Source organism: Caloenas nicobarica, chromosome 3, assembly GCF_036013445.1.
Source record: "Caloenas nicobarica isolate bCalNic1 chromosome 3, bCalNic1.hap1, whole genome shotgun sequence".
In the NCBI taxonomy this organism is placed as follows: domain Eukaryota; kingdom Metazoa; phylum Chordata; class Aves; order Columbiformes; family Columbidae; genus Caloenas; species Caloenas nicobarica.
The window spans coordinates 8,433,263-8,452,340 of NC_088247.1; the positions used below are offsets into that span (position 1 = coordinate 8,433,263).

The following is a 19,078-nucleotide window of genomic DNA, read 5'->3' on the forward strand; positions in this document are numbered from 1 at the left end:
ATATTGCTCTTTGCCCACTTGGCACCATCCCTCAAAGGGTTAATTCTAGGTCAACACGAATTTCTTATTGACTTCCATCAGGCCACGCTTAATCTGAAAATGATGCTCCATTTGCTCTTCTGTTGATTGTGAGCTGGAGACCTGAGCCATTTATTTTTCGTTTTTCATTAAAAGCAATTTAACTTGGTATTAAAACCATTTGAATGGACCTTTAATTTTACAGATGTGGGGAATGTCACATACATTTCTCTTCCCTGCACTCGAAGCCATCATGCTCCCTAGTCACTAACATGTAGAAACAGTGCAGATAAAAATAAAAGTGATGCTGCCAAGATTTTTCCCAGCAAATTTGGTATCGAGTGATTCCTGGTGAGAGGAGATCAATACCATGCAGTTAATTTTTAAGTTGTTTATGTTGCTGCTTTTAAACCGTGTTTTTGGTGATCCATGCTAATGAGTGGAATGAGGGATTTATAGATTCATAGACTAAGGTCAGGAGGGATCTCTGTGCTTAGCTGATCTGAGCTTGTGTATACGCAGGCCATGGACTTTTCCCCAGGCAGTATCTCTCTTGGAAACACATCTAATCTCCTCTTAAAAACAGTGAGTGTTGGTGAGTTCGCTCCCTCCCTTGCTGGTTCACTGTTTAATTACCCTTGCTGTGTTGAGAAAGCACCTCACTTCAAGTCTGAGATGTGTAACTTGACTTTCTAGCCCTTGTAACCTGCTACGCCTTGGTGTGCTGGACTGAAAGCTTTTCCACTTGCTCCCAGTGATCAAGTCACCTCTTGGCCTTTTTTTGATAAACACCTTAAATTTCATGTCGAAGATTTGATTTGCAACCCGGGGTCATTTTCGCAGCTTTCGTTTGAACTTCTGCTGATATTTCCACACGTCGGTGCGTGGACCCAAGACCTGTGTTCATCTCACCAACGCCGTCCACAGCAGCGCTTTCTCTTCCCAGCTTCAACTTGTTTTCATTTCGGTGTTAGGGTTCATACGATACATTCAATATTGCATTGACCTGTTCTCCACCGCGTTGCGATGAGAGCTGGTGTTGTCTCGCTCCGAGTGGCCTCCTTTCTGTGCTCCTCTGGGTACCTGACATTCCAAGGGCAGCAGGGCTGCTCTGACTGTGCTTCCTCCATGTATTTATTTGCATTTAAACCACTGCTGATAGCTTGAGACATGCACATAACTGGCTAGAACAGCTCCGTCTGTAATATTTTTTTTACCCACCGAGTGTTATGCCACCTGCAGCCTTTACCAGGGGAGATATTTTATTACCTGGATTGCTGGTAGATGTATTAAATAGCACTGAAGAAGAATCAATGCTCACTACCAGTGGCCTTGCTCAATGATATCTTCTCATTAACAACTACATTTTGAGATCTGTCAGTGAAGCAGATTTAATCTCTCTAATGTGTGCCTTGTTAATTCCATATAATACCAGCCAAATACCTTGGAGAAATCGCAGTATATTATGGCATCACAGTTGTCTTTAGCAGCCAGCCGTGTTTTATTAGAAACCAAAACGAAGATCCCAATTTCCACCCCCCCCCAAAAAAAAGCAAAAGACAACAGGTTGGTTTAACAAGACCAATTTTCCAGGAAAGCATATTGATTGCTGTTCATTATACTATTAGCATCTAGTTATTTGTTGATGAAATCCCAAATTAACCACTCTGGTATTTTGCAGAGGACCAACATGAGGCTAAGTGAGACCACTTAGCCTGACGTCGGTACTTTGAAAAATTAATTGCTGCACTGCAATTCTCCCTTTGACCTTCTCGAAATATAGAAACACTTTGGCAGTGCCCTGATCCATCCTGAACTGTAAGAGTTATTAAAAATCAACATTAGTGGCTCAATCAGCTTCTCAGTGAAGTCTCTAAAGATGCCTGCATCTAAAATGGCTGCGATGCCTGATCTGAGAACTTAATTTCTGAGTTCACATCTTTCTGCCAACAGTGACCACGTTCAGTCCCTCACAGCAGAATATGGAGCCAAACCTTCTTGCTCCTTTCCAAATGCAGATGAGAAATATCCATCCGACCAGCCTGTGTTACACTTTGCTACCTCACCAGCAATGGTTTTGTAACTGATTAAAATTAAAAATTTGATCCCAAAAGGTTTAGAGTACCTTCCTTTTCACTCCTATTAGCCCTTAGTACTTCACTGACTCCCTCAGCCTCCTGTAGCAGCAGCCAGTTTTTAACCTTTTTGTTACTGCCAACCTCCCATTTTCCCTATTTCCATACATACTGATTCATTTAGTTTTTGTCATAGGTTTTACATCTCCCTTTGGCTGAAATATTTTTCCTTGACTGCCCCCCAGCACATTTAAGAATCTTTGAAATGGTGCCTTTTTTGGTATCCAATTGGCTGTACTGAAATATTCTTGGTTTTGGTGACTATCCCACTATATACGTAGGTTTCCAGTCTGCTATTGCTTTAGGCTTTAGCGAAAATGACATTTAAAAGTCTGAAGTTACTTTTTACTGACGGGTGTCATGTTCTGCTTAAGCAAAGCCCATTTATTATGGTGCTTTAGCAGCAGTGAGTATTTAGGTGGTTGGTTTACTCTCCTTGGTCCATCACAAGGTCTCCCGCTGGATTCCCTTCTGCAGGGTGCAGAGCAACAAATCCCTTCACGTTCCAAACCACGGGAAGTTTTCGGGTGAGATGCTCAGCCAACAGCCCCTGCTTGAAATCACCCCTGCGATTTCTCTTGTAGTGTATTTCAGATGCTTAACGAACAGTTTTTCGCTATGTTTTACAAAACAGAGATGTCCAAAGAGCAGTTCATCCCTCTCTATTGGAAGATACAAGAACGTATCAAACGTACAAATCCCTCGCAGTTCATTTTATGGGTAAGGGCTCCAATCCTGAGCTGCATTATACCGTTTATTTCTGGTTTTCGGGAGAAAAATTATCATTAGCAGCTGCCTGAGCACTGGAGTCTCCTCCTCATCCTGTTTCACCTCCTGCTAAAGCGGAGGGACAAGACGACCTGTCCTTGGCGCAGGATGCACAGGGCAGTGGCCACTGGCTGCTCGGAGCCCTTTTCTTGCAACAAAAAGCGGCTCAGCAGCCAAGAGAGGGCGCTCCTTAAATGGATTTAAAAAAGGGGAAAAAAAGGAGAAAAACAGAAGGAAAAAAAAAGAAGAAGCAAAACCAGAAAAACTGAGCACGCTTTCTTAAAAGGAATTTTTCTCATCTGCACCAAAGCGAAAGGTTAAATGTGACAAAACACGGAGGTGTTTTTCAGCCGTAGGATGGGGGCCAGGGGCACCCCTGGGGCAAGGAGCAGAGCTTTGGGCAGAAGGTTTGGGAGATGTGGCCCAGCTGCTGCCCCATCACTGCTATTGCTCCCACCCCAGCCAGTATTTTGCCCGAAACAACCACTCTGCCCTGGTTTTGCTCAGAGCCTCGAGACACTGCTGCATCGGACATGGAGAACAAACCCTCACCCAGCGCCCGTGACAGCGTTCGGGGACCAGCGATGGCTTTTTCCCCGTGAAACCAATAGCTCAGCGGGTCCCTAACGCGGGGGTCTGCTCTGCGAGGGGCTGGCGCTGCGTAAAGCCTGAAACAAGCCCGTCTTTCTGTAACAGCCACGTAATACTTTTTAAAAGGCCTTTAAGTTCTGCCAGTACCTGGCTGCCAAGTTTTATTTTTGTCAGCCAATTTGGGAAGTTTGTTAAACCTGTGACTGAGACTGGGGACGCGAGCCCAAAAAGCAATCAAAAGCACGTAATAAATAATAATTAGTATCAGTGTGTGGTGCTTACTCAGTATTTTTTTTTTCTTTCAAGAACCTTTTAGCTAGTTAGCAAAAACATGTTCCACATGATGGTGGTCTCTATTAGATCAGGTATTTATCATCCTCCGGTTGCACATGGCAAAGTGAGGAAAAGAGCGTTTCTGTAGTCACTGGAGGAGCCCAACACACGTCCCTCCCGTGATCCATCACGCCTGAACATGAGGAGACACGTGAACCATAGTAAAGTCCTGGGTGTGCACTTTGGGAGATGCTGCGTCCCTGAACACGTACGAAAAGGAGATGAGGAACCCCCCCGAGATGGTACACACCTCCCTCCCCCTCGCCCCTTCACTGTTGGGTTGTATTAGCTCATTTATCAGCAGAAAATGTTAAGGCACTGGTAATTCAGTTTTAATGGTTTTTCTCACCTGCAGAACTGCCTGGAGTGGTTCATGTTGGGACCTGCTTTAATATTGCCTTTCTCTGGGTCATAGATGGTGGTTGCTCGTGCATAAGCTCCTCCAAGAATAAAGATGAACCCATTGAGAGTGACTGCAGGAGCATATTTGTTATCTGTCAATGGAAAGCAACACTGAGATCAGTTTTAGGCTCAGGTTTGGAGACTGTTTTTTTATTTATACATTCCCCTTATTTATAGATAAGTCACGTTTCTCTAAACCTCCAAGGCCAGGGAAAGAAAAATGAGGAAACCTTTCCCGGTCTTGCTCTCCTTTCTCCAAGTTCTCAAAGGCACTTTTAAAGTTCATCAGTCCTTCATCCCCCAGTACGCGCCTCCCTCTAAACTGGCGAAGCACAATTATCCTCTCCCGAAGCCTAATGGAGTCACTGTGAAAGCTCCACTTTTACACATGAAATTAAGATGTCAAGTTGTTTCAGAATTTTGAATTGCTGCAAATTTTACCTCAGATGCTTCCCATGCCTGTGTGGCAGCTAAGTACAGAAGAAACCCACAGCGCAGAGACCTGCTTAATAATATCCAATTGTTGATTCTCTTTTGTGTTCTGCTTTTGCTTGTGGGAAGGTCACCCATATAATCCAGATTTTCTGAGATCCGATTTTTGTTTCCCCTTCATCTGTCTCGTATATGCACCTGCATTTTTATTTTCGGATGTGTGTGTACCTTCAAGCAGCCCTGTATTTTAGCAATGAACTGTGTGAGGCTGGAGTTTGAAATGAAGCAAATCCACTATCTTACGTCAAGTTCAATCAGAGTTTCCAAGGATGCTTTAAAATTCTTGTGTTCGCTGCAGCATTATTAGAAATATTGGTAAAACTAACCATAAATTATCGAATAAAATAATTCTAATTTAATTAGTTGACTTGTCCCGTATGCTGCTAGCACGCCATATGCACATTATTAAATATGAGCCAGTTGGGCTGAAATTTCTCATGACGGTGTCTGTCTTGAGAGTTTTTTTTAATCAACATTTCAGTGAAACCAATCAGCAGTGTCTGGAACAAAAGACGGGAAAACACATTGCTTTATCTGAGTTTAAAACAAGCCTCACAACCAGTTCTCTAAGGAGCAAGAGCCTAAGCCCTTCAGGGTGTGAAGCAGACGTTTCCTGGGTGGCTATGCCAGCTTGAGGGGACACCTCTATAAAAATTATCCATATGTAGCTATATAGAATCATTTTGGTTGGAAAAGACCTTTAAGATCATCAAGTCCAACCATCAACCTCACACTGCCAAGTCCACTGCTAAACCACGTCCCTGAGCGCGGCCTCTACGCGTCTTCTAAACACCCCCGGGGATGGTGACTCAGCCACTATCTGCTAAAGCCTCTCCAAAATCTGCATGTTTATATGCTCAGAAAAGGGTGATCCTCTTGCATCTCCAGTGGAGAATCAGCCTGGCCACAGTCCCGCCAGCTTCAGCCCCTGCAACCCTCCTCCCAGGTATGGAGAGGAGGTGCGATAGCATCTTTACTACACCCTTACATCTCTGCTAACAGTCTCCACATAACGTTGAAGGGGTCTATATGTTCCTCCCAGATCTATAACGCCATGACTGTGTTCTTTTAGGAACACAGAAAGATACGGGCTCTAACTCACTTCAGCAACTTTACTTTTGGCATGTGCTCACCTCTTGCATGGCCGGTGGTGCAACCCTGAGGCTCTTGTAAAAAACACCTTGTTCCATTAAATATTTAAGGAGAGATTTGATGAGAGTTAAGTAAAAGCTGATGAATTTCTCCAGAAGAGAGATAATCTCCTTAACTGAGGTTCGAACTGGCTAAAGTAGAAGGAAAATAAGGGGTTTGTGGTGTCTGCTTCTGTTCCAGCATGGCCATGGGGTGATCTGGCTTGGGTCATCCCACCCGACATCGGTGTGTGCCCAGGGGGACGTACAGCACCCCGCGTGAAAACAGACAAAACATGTTATGGGTTAAAGTTGGGCTCCTATTATGCTGAGTATCTATAGGCATATGTCAAAAAAACCACGGTTGTATTAGGAAAATGTCACTGATCCTTGGGAACAGATGGGAAGAAACTAATTCATCCAGAAAACAGAACAAGGAGTATTTGGTTTCTTCTCGGTGCCACTAAGCCACTATAATTCATCAGAAAGATTTATCTGTCCTAACAACCCGTCTCGCATCCCCTTCCAAATCAGACTCGCATATGTGACATTTTTTCCAGTTAACACACTCATCAGAAATATTCCATATTTAATTATCACATCTTCCTGGTTTCTTTCTTTGACAAGCACTGTTTTGCAGAAGAATGAAACACTTGCATAAAACCCCGCTCAGTTCCCAAATCTCACAGGGAAATTATTTGGGGCTCCCTCAAGGCAGAAACAGCCACTTCTCAGGAGACTGAATCACTGACTTCACGTTCCTTTTTGTAAAAGAAAGAGAGGGTAACCCCTTGGTTATTTTTATAGTGATTTTTTTTCCTTTTCAAATAGGCAGTCTGGTGTTATTTTTCTTCCTTTTGTAAGAGGCAATCGTGTTCGATTCTCATCATTTTTCCAATACATCACCTATCTGTTGTCTTTTTACTGCTTTTGGCTTTAGCTACGATTTCATAAATTGGTATAATGTAAGCCTGAGATAGAGAAACAGAGGAATCTCTGCTATTTCTTTCAGGAAGGGAGAAGTTCACAGCGAACAGTCTCCTGATCCTGATGAAGATACGGCAGAAAGACACGGGGGACACCCCTCCAGAGACAGGTAGAGAGAAAACAGTGTGTTTTATTTTGGTTTTGTTACCATGGAGGCAGAAATTGGTTCTCGGATACAGGGAGCTTGGAAAACTCAAGCTGTCATTCCTGCTACCTGGGTGTGGGTGACCACCATCAGTCTTTAACTTCATCCCAGGTGCTACCCACACTCTTCCCTTGTTCTCCTTTCCAGGGCTTGGTAACCTCATGCAAACACTCAGGAGACTCCAACTTGTGTCACTGCTCTAAATCCTTAACATGCTCATAGCACAAGGTGGGTGGCTGGGGAGCCTAATTTTGTAGAAGAACGTTCTGGTTGGGCTTTTTGGTCAGTGCTACTGGGCGTGAACATGAGCTTCTGTGGGTCAGAAACTTACTGTGGGATATAGTAGGGATGTCACTTATTTCAAAAGTCAGCAGGAGGGAGGGAAGGAAGAATGGAGAGAGGAAGTACGGAAACAGAGAAGCAGCCTTCTTTCTCCTCCAAAATTCAAGTGTTAGGGCTGTGGGATATAGTAATCCATTTCAGGCTGGAAAATCTTAAATGGGATTTGTCCAGGACAGCAAAAACACTTGAGATTAAAAGGCAGAATAAATGTAAAGGAAATAATAGATAAAAGGTACTCTTCTCTCCAAGTGGATAACATCATAACATTACTCTCCTTTGCTGTTGCTATGGGAAAATATGCAAGTATTTCTATTCTACTGACATATCATTGCAGGAAGGGGTATGCACTCAACGCCAATCCTTGAGCTGGAGGTGTACCTCACGTGGGGTTGATAATTTAACCTACCGGTGTTCTGCTCATTTAGTAAGAACATCGTGCTGTCTGTGATGCATTTCGTGGCTCTTGTGGCTCTCGGTACATTATATGGTCAAGTAGCACTGTTCTGCTTTCCCTTCTGTGATTGCTTAAAGATCTTATGTTGCCTTCCGGTAAAGCACTTGGTCAGAGCCTGAAGTGGCATTAAAAAGAACGGCAGCAGCACTTCGTATGGAAAAAGGTTATTAAAACCAAGCCAGTCAAACACTTTTATCAGGAGGAAGAAATGCTGGCACACCACCAGTCCAGATAGAACGCCAACCAAAGGGTCTCCCTGCAGATGCGGGTGGCCGGTGGTGGGGCATGACGCACAGGATGAAGTAGGTTGGAGAAAGAAGACTAGTTAATAGAAACAAAATCTATTTTAATAGTAAATGCCTCTTCCCCTCCTTGAATACTATGCAGACAAGCTCAAGAATGGGATAGTAATGGATAAAATAACACCTCTTGGCTGCCAGGACACTGCGGTCTGATCCTTAACGTAGCTCAAGGGCAGATATCACAATTAGCAGCAGATCTCGGGTGTCAGCCCTTCTGGCACGGCACTGGTTTCTCCTGACTATACAACTAGTCGCAGGGCCCTGTGGTTTCCCCAATGAACCTTGAGCAAACCCTCCTCAGAGACCCCAAAGTTGAGCATCCTCACTTGCAAACGCTGTATTTTGTGTATGTTTGGTGAGGATCACCCACGCCAAAGCAGAAGGCTCCACCTGCCAACGTGGGGCAGTTTCAGCATCAAGTTTACAGGCAAAATGTTGATGGACTGAGAAGAGTTGGACGAAGCACAGCCACAGAGATGAAGTAGAGGTAGCAAGCGAAAGAGAGGACATCTGATAAAGGGCAAACACAAAGATATTGACTTTGCTGGGTAGAAGGCAGAGTAAGTATGTGTAGGGGGAACACATCAAGGAGTGGAAAAAAACATTCTGAATGGAGGATATGGCATTTACAGAGGAGAAATGGGTGAGACAAAGGAACGTAAAATTCAAGCTGACTAGTGGAGAAAGCACTAAGAACTAGTCATGGAAAGAAAAATATGTTGCAGGATGAGATTAAACACTCATTGCTTTGAGACTTCCAGGTAAGAGCCAGCCAAACCCACACACGGGTACCAAACTATTGGCCTTGGGGAGAGGGCCAGGACATATATCTGATTTTTCTTGTAGAGTCCAAAAATAAATTTGTGGGAATGAGTATGCATTTTAACCAAAGTAAGCCATGGGATAGTGCAGTAAAAATGCACAGATGCTGTTAACACTGTTTTCCAGATATTTCTTGCATTCTTAGCTCTGTGATTGTCCCACTGTGGTCGGACATATCACTGCAGGAGTAAATGGTATGGAGAGGAACAAGACACTTGGATTAGAAACCAGAAATGCTCATAGATCTTTGGCCTCTGTGCTCTCATACTTCTCACCAGATCTTAAAATTTAACAGTGGTGATGATTAAACACTGGTTTTCTTACAATCCAGAAACATTAATAAAAACTTGTAATTCTACCAGTACAGACACTGATTGTTCAGCGTATCAAAAAAAAGAGTATTTTAGTGCCCTGGCATGAAGGCACAAAGTGAACTAAAAGGCAGTGACAAGATAATTAGGGTTACTTACAATCACTGACTTCAGCATGTCTATGGCCATCTTGTTAAATAAGACAGAGCTCAGGGAGCTGAGCATGAAATACATTTTTAGCAGAGCTATATAGGACAGCTGGCAAGAAATGGAAAGGCAGGTGCTGCAAGTACGCAGCTTGGGTTCATCTACTGCTGTAGGACTTTGGCTCGAAAGCAGCAAACTTCTTACAGCTCAAAACACAAGAAGGGAGTGTGCAAAGTGGTCTACCAACAATATGCTATCGGTCCCCACTCCACATCTCCTCTGCACAGGCAGGCTGTCAGTATTCAGCTTGCTTCACCTGCAATACAATTAGCCAAAAAATGACCCTCCCCCTTGCCATGGTTGATGCCAGCATTGCCTTGGGTTAGGTTGGCACTCGATGCTTTGGAAGAGATGGACCTGCTGGGTTCAAACATGTGCCGTGCTGTGTTCAACTCACTGTCATAAAATACCAGAGTGACTTGACATAGGTACTGCTGGTCTAAAAATCTCCAGACACCTTGGCCACTTTCAACACTCGCGTCTACTATTGAATATCCGAGCGTGCTTGAGGTGTTTTTAAATAATTTGTTGTCCTATTTGAGGTCAAGCAGATTTCACTGATCTCTGGGGTGACCTTAACCAACACAACTCACCCTCAGATCTCAGTTGACTTAGCTCAGAGGAACACCTTAAGAATTCACAAATCAACACGAAAAAGATCTGAGGTTGTCAAAGGCACCCCAGCAGTGATCATATCAGGGTTTGTCTCAGCTCCACTTCCTAAAAATCACCCCAAGACTCCTTCTACTCCCTCTTTTTTTAAGGTAAATGTTGACTGTACTGCACTTGGTGTAGCATCCAGTTCTTGGGGGATACTTTACAAATACTGGTGATACTACGGTTCTTGTAGAGCTGGAGAAATTGAAGTATATTTCCAGCATTCCCACTGCCTTTTAATGAAGATCAAGCATCACATCAGCTCAGTTTCCCAGACGTTCTCCACTGGGGTGCAATTTTTCAGCTCCATGTTGTTTTACTTTATTTGCAAATAAATTGACGTTCTACATTTCCCAACAAAGAGGCACAGCAACTCGGCATTTCATCATATATTTTGTGCCTTCAGCTTAACTAATCAACTTCGTTTACACCAAGAAAACATAAATACCGTCTTTTAACTTCACTGGTGTCTTTTATGTAGTTTTGTTAGGAAATAATGGTACACGCCCATTAGCACAATGGGTGACAAGCCCAACTCTGGATGGTTTGGATGATTTTTTCCAGGCACGTGTGGTGTTGATGCCTGCTAGACAGTATAACGAGCCCAGGGAATGATTTCTTAGCTCCTGTGGCACTTGCACTATTTTGGTAAGGAAAAGGAATACTTCTTTGCATAATGCATTCATTTTTGCAATCTGCTGCGAGTACAGGAAAACCTCATACTGTCAGTCAGTCGATTAAATGAACAGCAGCAGCTGTAGCCATGTGATGGAAAAAGCTGGGCAAGAGGGTTTTTTGCGCTGCTGTATTACATAAACATGACTTTTGCCGGTTAACGCCCTCCCGCTGGGTGCTTCATGCTGCATCATATGCATGTCATGTTATGTTAGGCTGGACACAAACAGCAGCAAGGGAGTCGGGAAGCAGCAGCAGCGACGCCTGCACAGGGGAGGCTACAGCTGTGGCTTTACCGGCACCTGATCTACTAGGGAACCCCAAGAAAAGAGTCATTATAATCGTAACAAGCTACAATAAAAAGAGCACCTTATTTTAGCTTTCTGAATATGCTTAGGCCTTACCTGAATAGCTTATAACTGCATTTCTGTAATTTGTTACTTGCTACTCCTATTGCTCGGCCAGGCTCAATACTGAGACTGTGATTTTTGTTTTAATTAAACACTCCATGTCACAGTTTCGACATGACTAAGAGGTGTAGGATGGTGACATGCCGGCCCAGGTTGCCCAGAGAGGTGGTGGATGCCCCATCCCTGGACATCCCAGGCCAGGCTGGACGGGGCTCTGAGCAACCTGAGCTGGGTGAAGATGTCCCTGCTCATGGCAGGAGTGGCACTGGATGAGCTTTGGAGGTCCCTTCCAACCCAAACTAATATTTATTCTATGATTCTATGATGCAAAAGCAAGCCACCCCAAAGCAGGTTCTCTGTGATGACTGTATGAGCGCAGTTTCTTTGGCCACCCGAGTACAGCCAGACCTAAGGCTGCCCCACAGCCACCCAGCGCAGAGCAGGTGGCCCAGGTTGGCCACCACCCTGCAGTAATGTCCTCATGAAGCTGAACACTAAACCCCATTTCCAACAGCAGCCTAAACACTTGGGGTGCAAATCACCAGAGAATGCCAGTAAGGTGCAATCTTCTGAGCACTATCCTAATTTTAGAAGGAAATCTGCACCTCCAACATTGGCTGGTATGGTGGAAAGTTTGGCTTCTCATCTTGATCTTTATTCTGCAAAATGTTCGGTGAGCTTGAGGGGATCACAACCTAATAAACACAGTTCTAATAATCTACATGTCTTAGAGATTTCAACCTCTGAGGGACATATGCCTTTGGACACCACTGATAAATCCCAGGTAAGAATGCCCACCACTTCCCACAGGACAGGCGGCATTTTAACAAACCCACAAATAATAGTCCATTAACTGAGCAGTGTTGTAAAATCACATGGAGCAACACATGATGCCAGGATGAAGTTTCACGGCACTTCGTGATTTTTTGGATGTAAAATTACTAGTCCATGCCTAATAACTGCTTTCCTTTCTCCTCTACTTTGAGCTGATAACTAGCTGTATTAATGAGTGACAATTGCCTTCAGTAAAGATCCAGATAATGGCCTCTCTGGCACAATATACCTATACCATGCATGCCTGCTGATCTACTGTAAACATATCTCCCCTCGCCCCCCAACTCATTTGCTTTCCACAAAGGCATTAAAACACCTGTGGCACAAGAGTTTTCTGTCATCATGCGGGTTTATTCTGCCACGTGCACCCCTTACCGATCATCGGAGACTCTATAAAACTCCACGAATTAGTCTGAGGGATGTAGGACTGCAAGACCCCCGCAGCTCGGCCGGCTTCGTTCACCCCGCCGAAGACGTAGATCTTCCCACCGCAAACGGTCGCAGCGGCCGAATGGACGGCCTTGGGCAGCGGGGCGATGGTCTCCCACTGGTTGGTTATCGTATCGTACCTGGGACGAGAGCAACCGAGTGAGCTGAGACAAGGCAACACTGGGTGGACAGGCAGAGGAAGCAGGCCGGGATATAACAGAAAGGCAGCTGGACAAGCAAAAGAAAAGCAGAGGTTGAAATGTGTTTTCTAACACCCTACAAATTCAGCCACTTGGTAAACAGTGTAATTAATGCTTTTTTCTAAGCTTTTAAAACATTTGGAAAAGCCCAGAGAAAGCTGGTTCTATTTTCTGTATATGCCTCTCAAATCTCATTATAGTCAGAGCTAAAGAAACTCTGGACCTCTTTGTTGAGATGTCTTCTAATTAATTTCTATTAATGAGTAGACAATGAGATTATTCTTGCAAATCAGTGCAGTGACATCCAACGGCAACCGCAGGCAGGCAACTGTTAATACACTTCAGTTGTTCAGCTCGTGGAACACATCTCACCTGCAACTTAATGCGACACGATGGCTCTTTTTACTCTCGTTAGCTGACCAGCGACGCACGCTTTGTGCCAGAATAAGTTGCTTCCATTTAATTTTCATTGTGCAAACCAAACTACTGTGCTTCATTGTAAGAAGTACTGCTGGAATAAGATCTCACCATTGCATCCACATTTGACGAGAAGCAAACAGAAAAGAGTATGCATGGAAGTGCTAAATTAGTTTTAAGGTCATCAGTATCTGATTTAATTAAGCCATTGACCATAAGGGATGTGCAGTTAATAATCCATGGATGAAGATTCATTTTAGACAATGTCACAAGTACAGAGGTCAATTTTTTTTAAAGATAATGTGGCAGGGATCCAAATAGCTGCTCTAAAATGAGTCTTGGAGACAGTGGAAAATAATGTGATTTTTTTTAGGCTTCTATATTTCCATGTAATGGCACATTCAGTCAAATAGGAGTTTCCTGCATAGCGATTATTCAGAATTGTTGACTGCAAGAAGAGAAGCCCTCATCACCCATTCAGGGCTTTTGCTCTTAAGATTAGTGATATGCAATATGCAAACATAAAATGAATCCGTGGCCATGAACTCAGCTGTGAAAAAAGATTCAGCGACAGGGGAATTCTCTCTTTGCAACATGTCCCTCAAATTCTCACTGCCCAAACTTGGGGAAAATAAAAGGCACAAAGGATATAAATGGTGGAAAGAGCACAAAATGATGTGCTTAATGAAAATGCATTAATGAGTTTCCAAGTAATATAACTGAAAGTAATTAACATACTCATAAAAATGAGGCAAAAGCAAGAGGGAGGCAAACTTTAACTAAAAAAAAGATGAGGAAAGTCCCTTATAATGAGCATGGAGAAATGCCTTGTACAATGCTCTAAATTAGTTACTGAGAAATTAAATTCATCTACAACAAAGTGATCAAAGGGGAGAAATGTAACGAGACGAAACAACATGGTGCTGGGAGCAGTCAAGGTGACACACCTGCACCAGGCTGATTCTTAACGCTTGGTGCCAAACTCCAGCCTGCAGATCATGGGTGGCCCCAGAGAACATGGGAACTGCCTTTTACAAGGAGTCACATGGAAAAGACGAGGGACAATGGGCACAAGTTACTCCTGGGGAGATTCCGACTGGACACAAGAGGGAAATTTTTCACCATGAGAACAACCAGCCATTGGAATAATCTCCCCAGGGAAGTGGTGGATTCCTCAACATTGGGCACTTGAAAGATTCGGCTGGACAGGGCGCTGGGCCGTCTGTCTAGACTGTGCTTTTGCCAAGAAAGGTTGGTCCAGATGATCCCTGTGGTCCCTTCCAACCTGGTATTTGATGATTCTGTGATCCATGTTTGACTGCACGAGCTGCTCCTCCAGGTGAGACACCATATGCTGCAGCTCCTGTTTGCCCACAGCACTTGGGCAGCACTCACACCCACCCTGGCAGATGCGCAAAAATGCTGCATAATATAAAGTTTCAAACACTGCTTTTGGGTTATACTTTGCCAGCTGTAGTAATTTGGGGCTTGGCAGTTTGTTGATGTCTTATTGTACAACAAAAGCCAGTTATGAAATTGGTGATAATTGGCTAGAAACTGTGCAAAGACATAGAGCTGAGAAGAACTGACCTAATGCGCTTTTCTAGTTCCTCCGCTTCTAAGACATAAATTATACCTGTCACCTGATACTTATTGTCTCCTGCCATCCACTGTGACCTAGCATCAGGAACGTTTGCGGCCAGTCGAAGTTACTGTGTCCAGTTCTGGGCTCCGCAGTTCAAGGACAAGGAATTACTGGAGGGAGTGCAGCGAGGGCTGTGAAGATGATGAGGGGTCTGGAGCATCTTTCTGATGAGGAGACACTGAGAGAGCTGGGGCTGTTCAGCCTGGAGAAGAGAAGCTGAGAGGGGATCTCATCAATGTTTATAAATATCTCAAGGTGGGTGTCAAGAGGATGAGAGCAACAGGTGCAGACTGAAGCACAGGAGGTTCCATCTGAACATGAGGAGCAACTTCTTTCCTTTGAGGTGCCAGAGCCCTGGACCAGGCTGCCCAGAGAGGTTGTGGAGTCTCCTTCTCTGGAGACATTCAAACCCACCTGGACACGTTCCTGTGTGATCTGCTCTGGTGAACCTGCTGTAGCAGGTGGGTTGGACTGGGTGATCTCCAGAGGTCCCAGCCGTTCTGTGATTGCGTGAAGTGGTCTGAGGTGGGATGGTGAGCAGCTGTGCCGCCTTCCCTGGGCACTGGCTGAAGTACCCGACTGACCACAGTCCCCAACACTGACATGTTCCTGGCAGCGACTTTCCGATCCTCCCAGTAGGTTTTTGGGAAGGAGGGGTTATATCCTTCACATGTGCTGCGGTCTGCGTGTGGCCGAGGGCCACATCTATAGGAACACTAGAGAAAGGTTCCAATTACAAAACAAATCGTCCTTCTTCTATACGAATTTCACTATTGGGACCTCATGTCCCCTACACCCTGTTTTTCACCCACTTTCACTGCTCTCTGTTTATGGTCTACCATGACAGAACTGTTCTTTCTTTCTCCAACCCTCCTTCATCTGCCACCAAAAATGACCAGTTTCACTTCATCAGCTGAAAGCCAAAGGCTGCAAATCTACTGGGTATAGGTGCAAGTGAGGCTGCTTAAAAAAATACTCACATCTTGAGGGTCATTTGGTTTAAAAAATCAGTGAACCATAGAGCAGGTGTCCACCTAACACAGGCATCTAATGTGGGTTTCACGTAGGCTGCTCAGTGAAGTGTTCCTCTTAAGTGCCTAACTTATCCCTGGGGCTGGAGAAGAGAGGGGGTTGGTGTCTTCAAGGCTTCCTGATACTGTCCCTCAAGTCCCTCCGTCCCCCCGGAATTTATTCCTCTGGCTCATTCCCTCCTTGCAAGATTCCTAGTCTCTGTTTTGCCTCAGCTCCCACCCACCAGAAAGGAAGTTTTTGGTTTTTTTTTCTGTTGGATTATAAAGCTGTCTGCTATCAAATATCTTTCTTTCATGTAAGGACTTGCAGAAAATAACAAAATCACCTCTTCGCCTTCTGTAGGATAAACTAAGTAGTCTAAACTTCTTAAGTTTCTGCAAGGCAGGTTTCCATCATTTTGGTCCACCTCAAGTCAGGTCTTAATGTGTTCACACAGGGATTTGCACCAGATTAAGTAAACTGGTTTAAAAATGAATAAACTTGAACCTTTCTAACCTACCAGGATGGGAAATAAGGACACCTACTTTACCTCTCTACCCTAGGGTCTTCCCATCTGTCGTGTCATCGCCGGTGTTACCACCACTCCAGTGCCACTGGTACTGGTGGGTTCCTCGGCTGCTTCTACCACTGGCTCTGCTCAAGGGCCAGCGGGGAGGGAGCTGATTTAAAGAATAATCACTTTGATTCCTTTCCATTAGTCAAGCTTTGCATTTGATTCCCCTGTTTGAAGCTGTAGATGGAGACATAATGGGAGCTGGCTTTGAGCCAAGCAAAGGTTTTTCTTCCTTCTCCTCCACTGCTCCCTGCAGTCCCGGTGTGTCCATGCCTGTCCTTGGCTAAGGGCCTACCAAGCTGACTTGAAACTTCACGGACACCTCCTTTCACATTGCTGACATCTGGTTTTGCAGTCCTTGCACGCTGCGGACGCACGTGTGGTTTTACACGGATGCCCTTGCACATCCTCCTCTGCAGCCCTATGGTCCACGGCCCTGTCGTGCTCTGGACATCAGGTTTTCCACATGTGCAGGACGTGCGTGTCCCCACCTGTCACTTCACGTGCACTGAGCATTATTGTCTCACCTGACCCTTCTGCAGTCACTATTTTCTGGTTTATATATTATTTATATACTCACGGCTTAGGGACATGGTCTAGAGTTAGGTTATGGTTGGACTTGACGATCCTGAGGGTCTCTTCCAAGCGAAATGATTCTATGACTCTGTGATACAGCAAATGATCTGAACTCAGCAGAACGTACAGCCCAGGCCTGAAGACAGCACGTGCAGAAATAACCCTGCTCGTTTTCACAACTCTTCACTCAACAGGATCTAACCTGTGGGCCTCCTCCTGTTTCACTCATTTTGCCCAACGCCTCCTCTCTTGCTCTTTCTCTACTGCCTCAGTACTAACAGCAGAAACCCCTTAATTTCAAGCTGTGCTGTTTACTTCTCTGCATTCTTGACTTTTGATCTCTTCAGTACCTGAAAACAGTTGTGGTAGTTTTTTTTTTTCTTTCTCTCCTCAGTTTCTTAATTTTTCTCCTTCTAGGTTAAACAGCCTTATGAGTATCTTCATTTATTCATATTATTAAATCCTTACATCATGGTCAGTCGCTTACAGACGTGCACCCTACAGTTGCTTATACATTATTTAATTCTGTTTGCAGGAATGCTGCTATTTAAAATAAAGCAGTACAGTGTCATATTGATCTGCTCTTCAGATGATTCACATGTTGTTTAAAATCACATTAATGGATTACTATTTTTTGCCTTTTTTATTTTCTTCTGACTGTTCCGAGGAGCTTAAGGAACTATCCTTGGACAAGGCTATAAATTTAATTTTCTTAAGATGTCAATAAAACAGTAGGTTTTGAAGCAGTTTCTAAAGCTTATAAAGCTTATTCTTTACATTGAATTTTTTAGACTGTCTTCCAAGTACACACTGCCAGACAAAGTAATCTCCCAATTTTAGACAACCCTATTGTAAAAGTGCTGTCAGGTCAAAGGGATTCATCTTTTTCTGTCCTTCAAACAGATAATAACCACAAAGCACCCACATTTCCACACTTTGAGTCACATACATTGTCTTGTCAGCATATGCCATCTTCTCGGCTCCCAAATTGCATATATTACAGGGCCCATCCATTATCTAAAAACCTAGTTTGTGGATCCACTTCATTTCGCCGCCTCCCAACCCGACTCATCTCTCAGAAGAAGACAGAAAGTGTAATACCCTCTCGCCTAACACCTAATGACTTGCTCCCTGTCACACAGAACCTTGCCAGAGGGGTTGATGGAGAACTGCAGTCGCGCCGTTATTTCCCTAAACACTCATTCCAAAAACATAACTCTCTCTGAACATATACCCATGTACAGCCACGAAAATGGACTTATAACTCAGGCCCTCTGGCACATGCATATTGTTTTGAGATGAGTAACGAATGACTTCTCCTCGTCTGTTTGTGATAGTCCCGTAATATTATCTGTCGAGCCAGAATTTTTACTGCCTCTTTACAGACAAATGGCAGATAAAGGGTAAAAAAATCTCAGCCCTGTTGAAGTTGATGGGAAAACACTCACTGATTTAAGTGGCACCAGAATATCTGGTTGAGGCTGCACCCCTCAGCATCGACACAACTGAAAGCAAGGAGAGAGGAGCACAGGAGCTTATGTCATAAATCATATGGAGTCCAGCGGTCCCTGCTTCCTTTAATGCTTTCTAATGGTACAGCAGATGTATTAGGTGCAGTCAGGTGATAGCATGTATAGATAAGATGGTCCGACATCTGTTTTTTAACAACAAAATGCAATAACAACATCTTTGTAAGATTTTAACCATTTAGGATGAAATATTACTCGAGGGAATGGCAGGAAGATGTGCCAGGGGAGGATCAGGTTGGACATGAGGAAAAGGTTCTTCCCCCAGAGGGTGCTGGACACTGGAACAGGCTCCCCAGGGAGGTGTCCCGGCCCCAACCTGACAGTGTTCAAGAAGAGACTGGACAACGTCCTCAGACACACGGTGTGACCTGTGGGGTTGTCCTGTGCAGGGACAGGAGGTGGACTCGATGATCCTTGTGGGTCCTTCCAGCTCAGGACATTCTATGATTCATTCCAAGAATTCCAGGTGAAACAAGTGGAGAAGAACAAGGAAACTGGGAGAAAATGTTATTTTCTTCATCTTCAAAGACCCTCTGTGGTGATACCCTGCTGCTCACTGGTGAGGTCAGGGTAGGTCACTTTGGACTGGAGATGTCCCCTCCACCACACCAGCAAATACCCATCAAAATCTGGCCAAAGCTGGGCATGGTCACGCTTGAGCTAACTGAGCAAGCGGAAACCC

The 19,078-nt window shown here is 44.3% G+C and overlaps 1 protein-coding gene across 3 annotated transcripts in view; it reads right to left on the bottom strand.

Annotated features, from left to right (window-relative positions):
* The window catches only part of KLHL29 (kelch like family member 29), a 409,076-nt gene that overhangs the window by 8,841 nt on the left and 381,157 nt on the right, over nt 1-19,078 (bottom strand). For 2 of the 3 annotated variants that reach the window (XM_065631175.1, XM_065631172.1), the window contains 2 exons: nt 12,391-12,584; nt 4,195-4,339 (listed from right to left, as the gene is read on the bottom strand). In XM_065631175.1, coding sequence (XP_065487247.1) covers nt 4,195-4,339; nt 12,391-12,584 — 339 coding nt within the window. Of the gene's footprint in view, nt 1-2,799; nt 2,816-4,194; nt 4,340-12,390; nt 12,585-19,078 lie in introns of those variants that run through there. The other variant, XM_065631174.1, reaches the window with a different exon arrangement.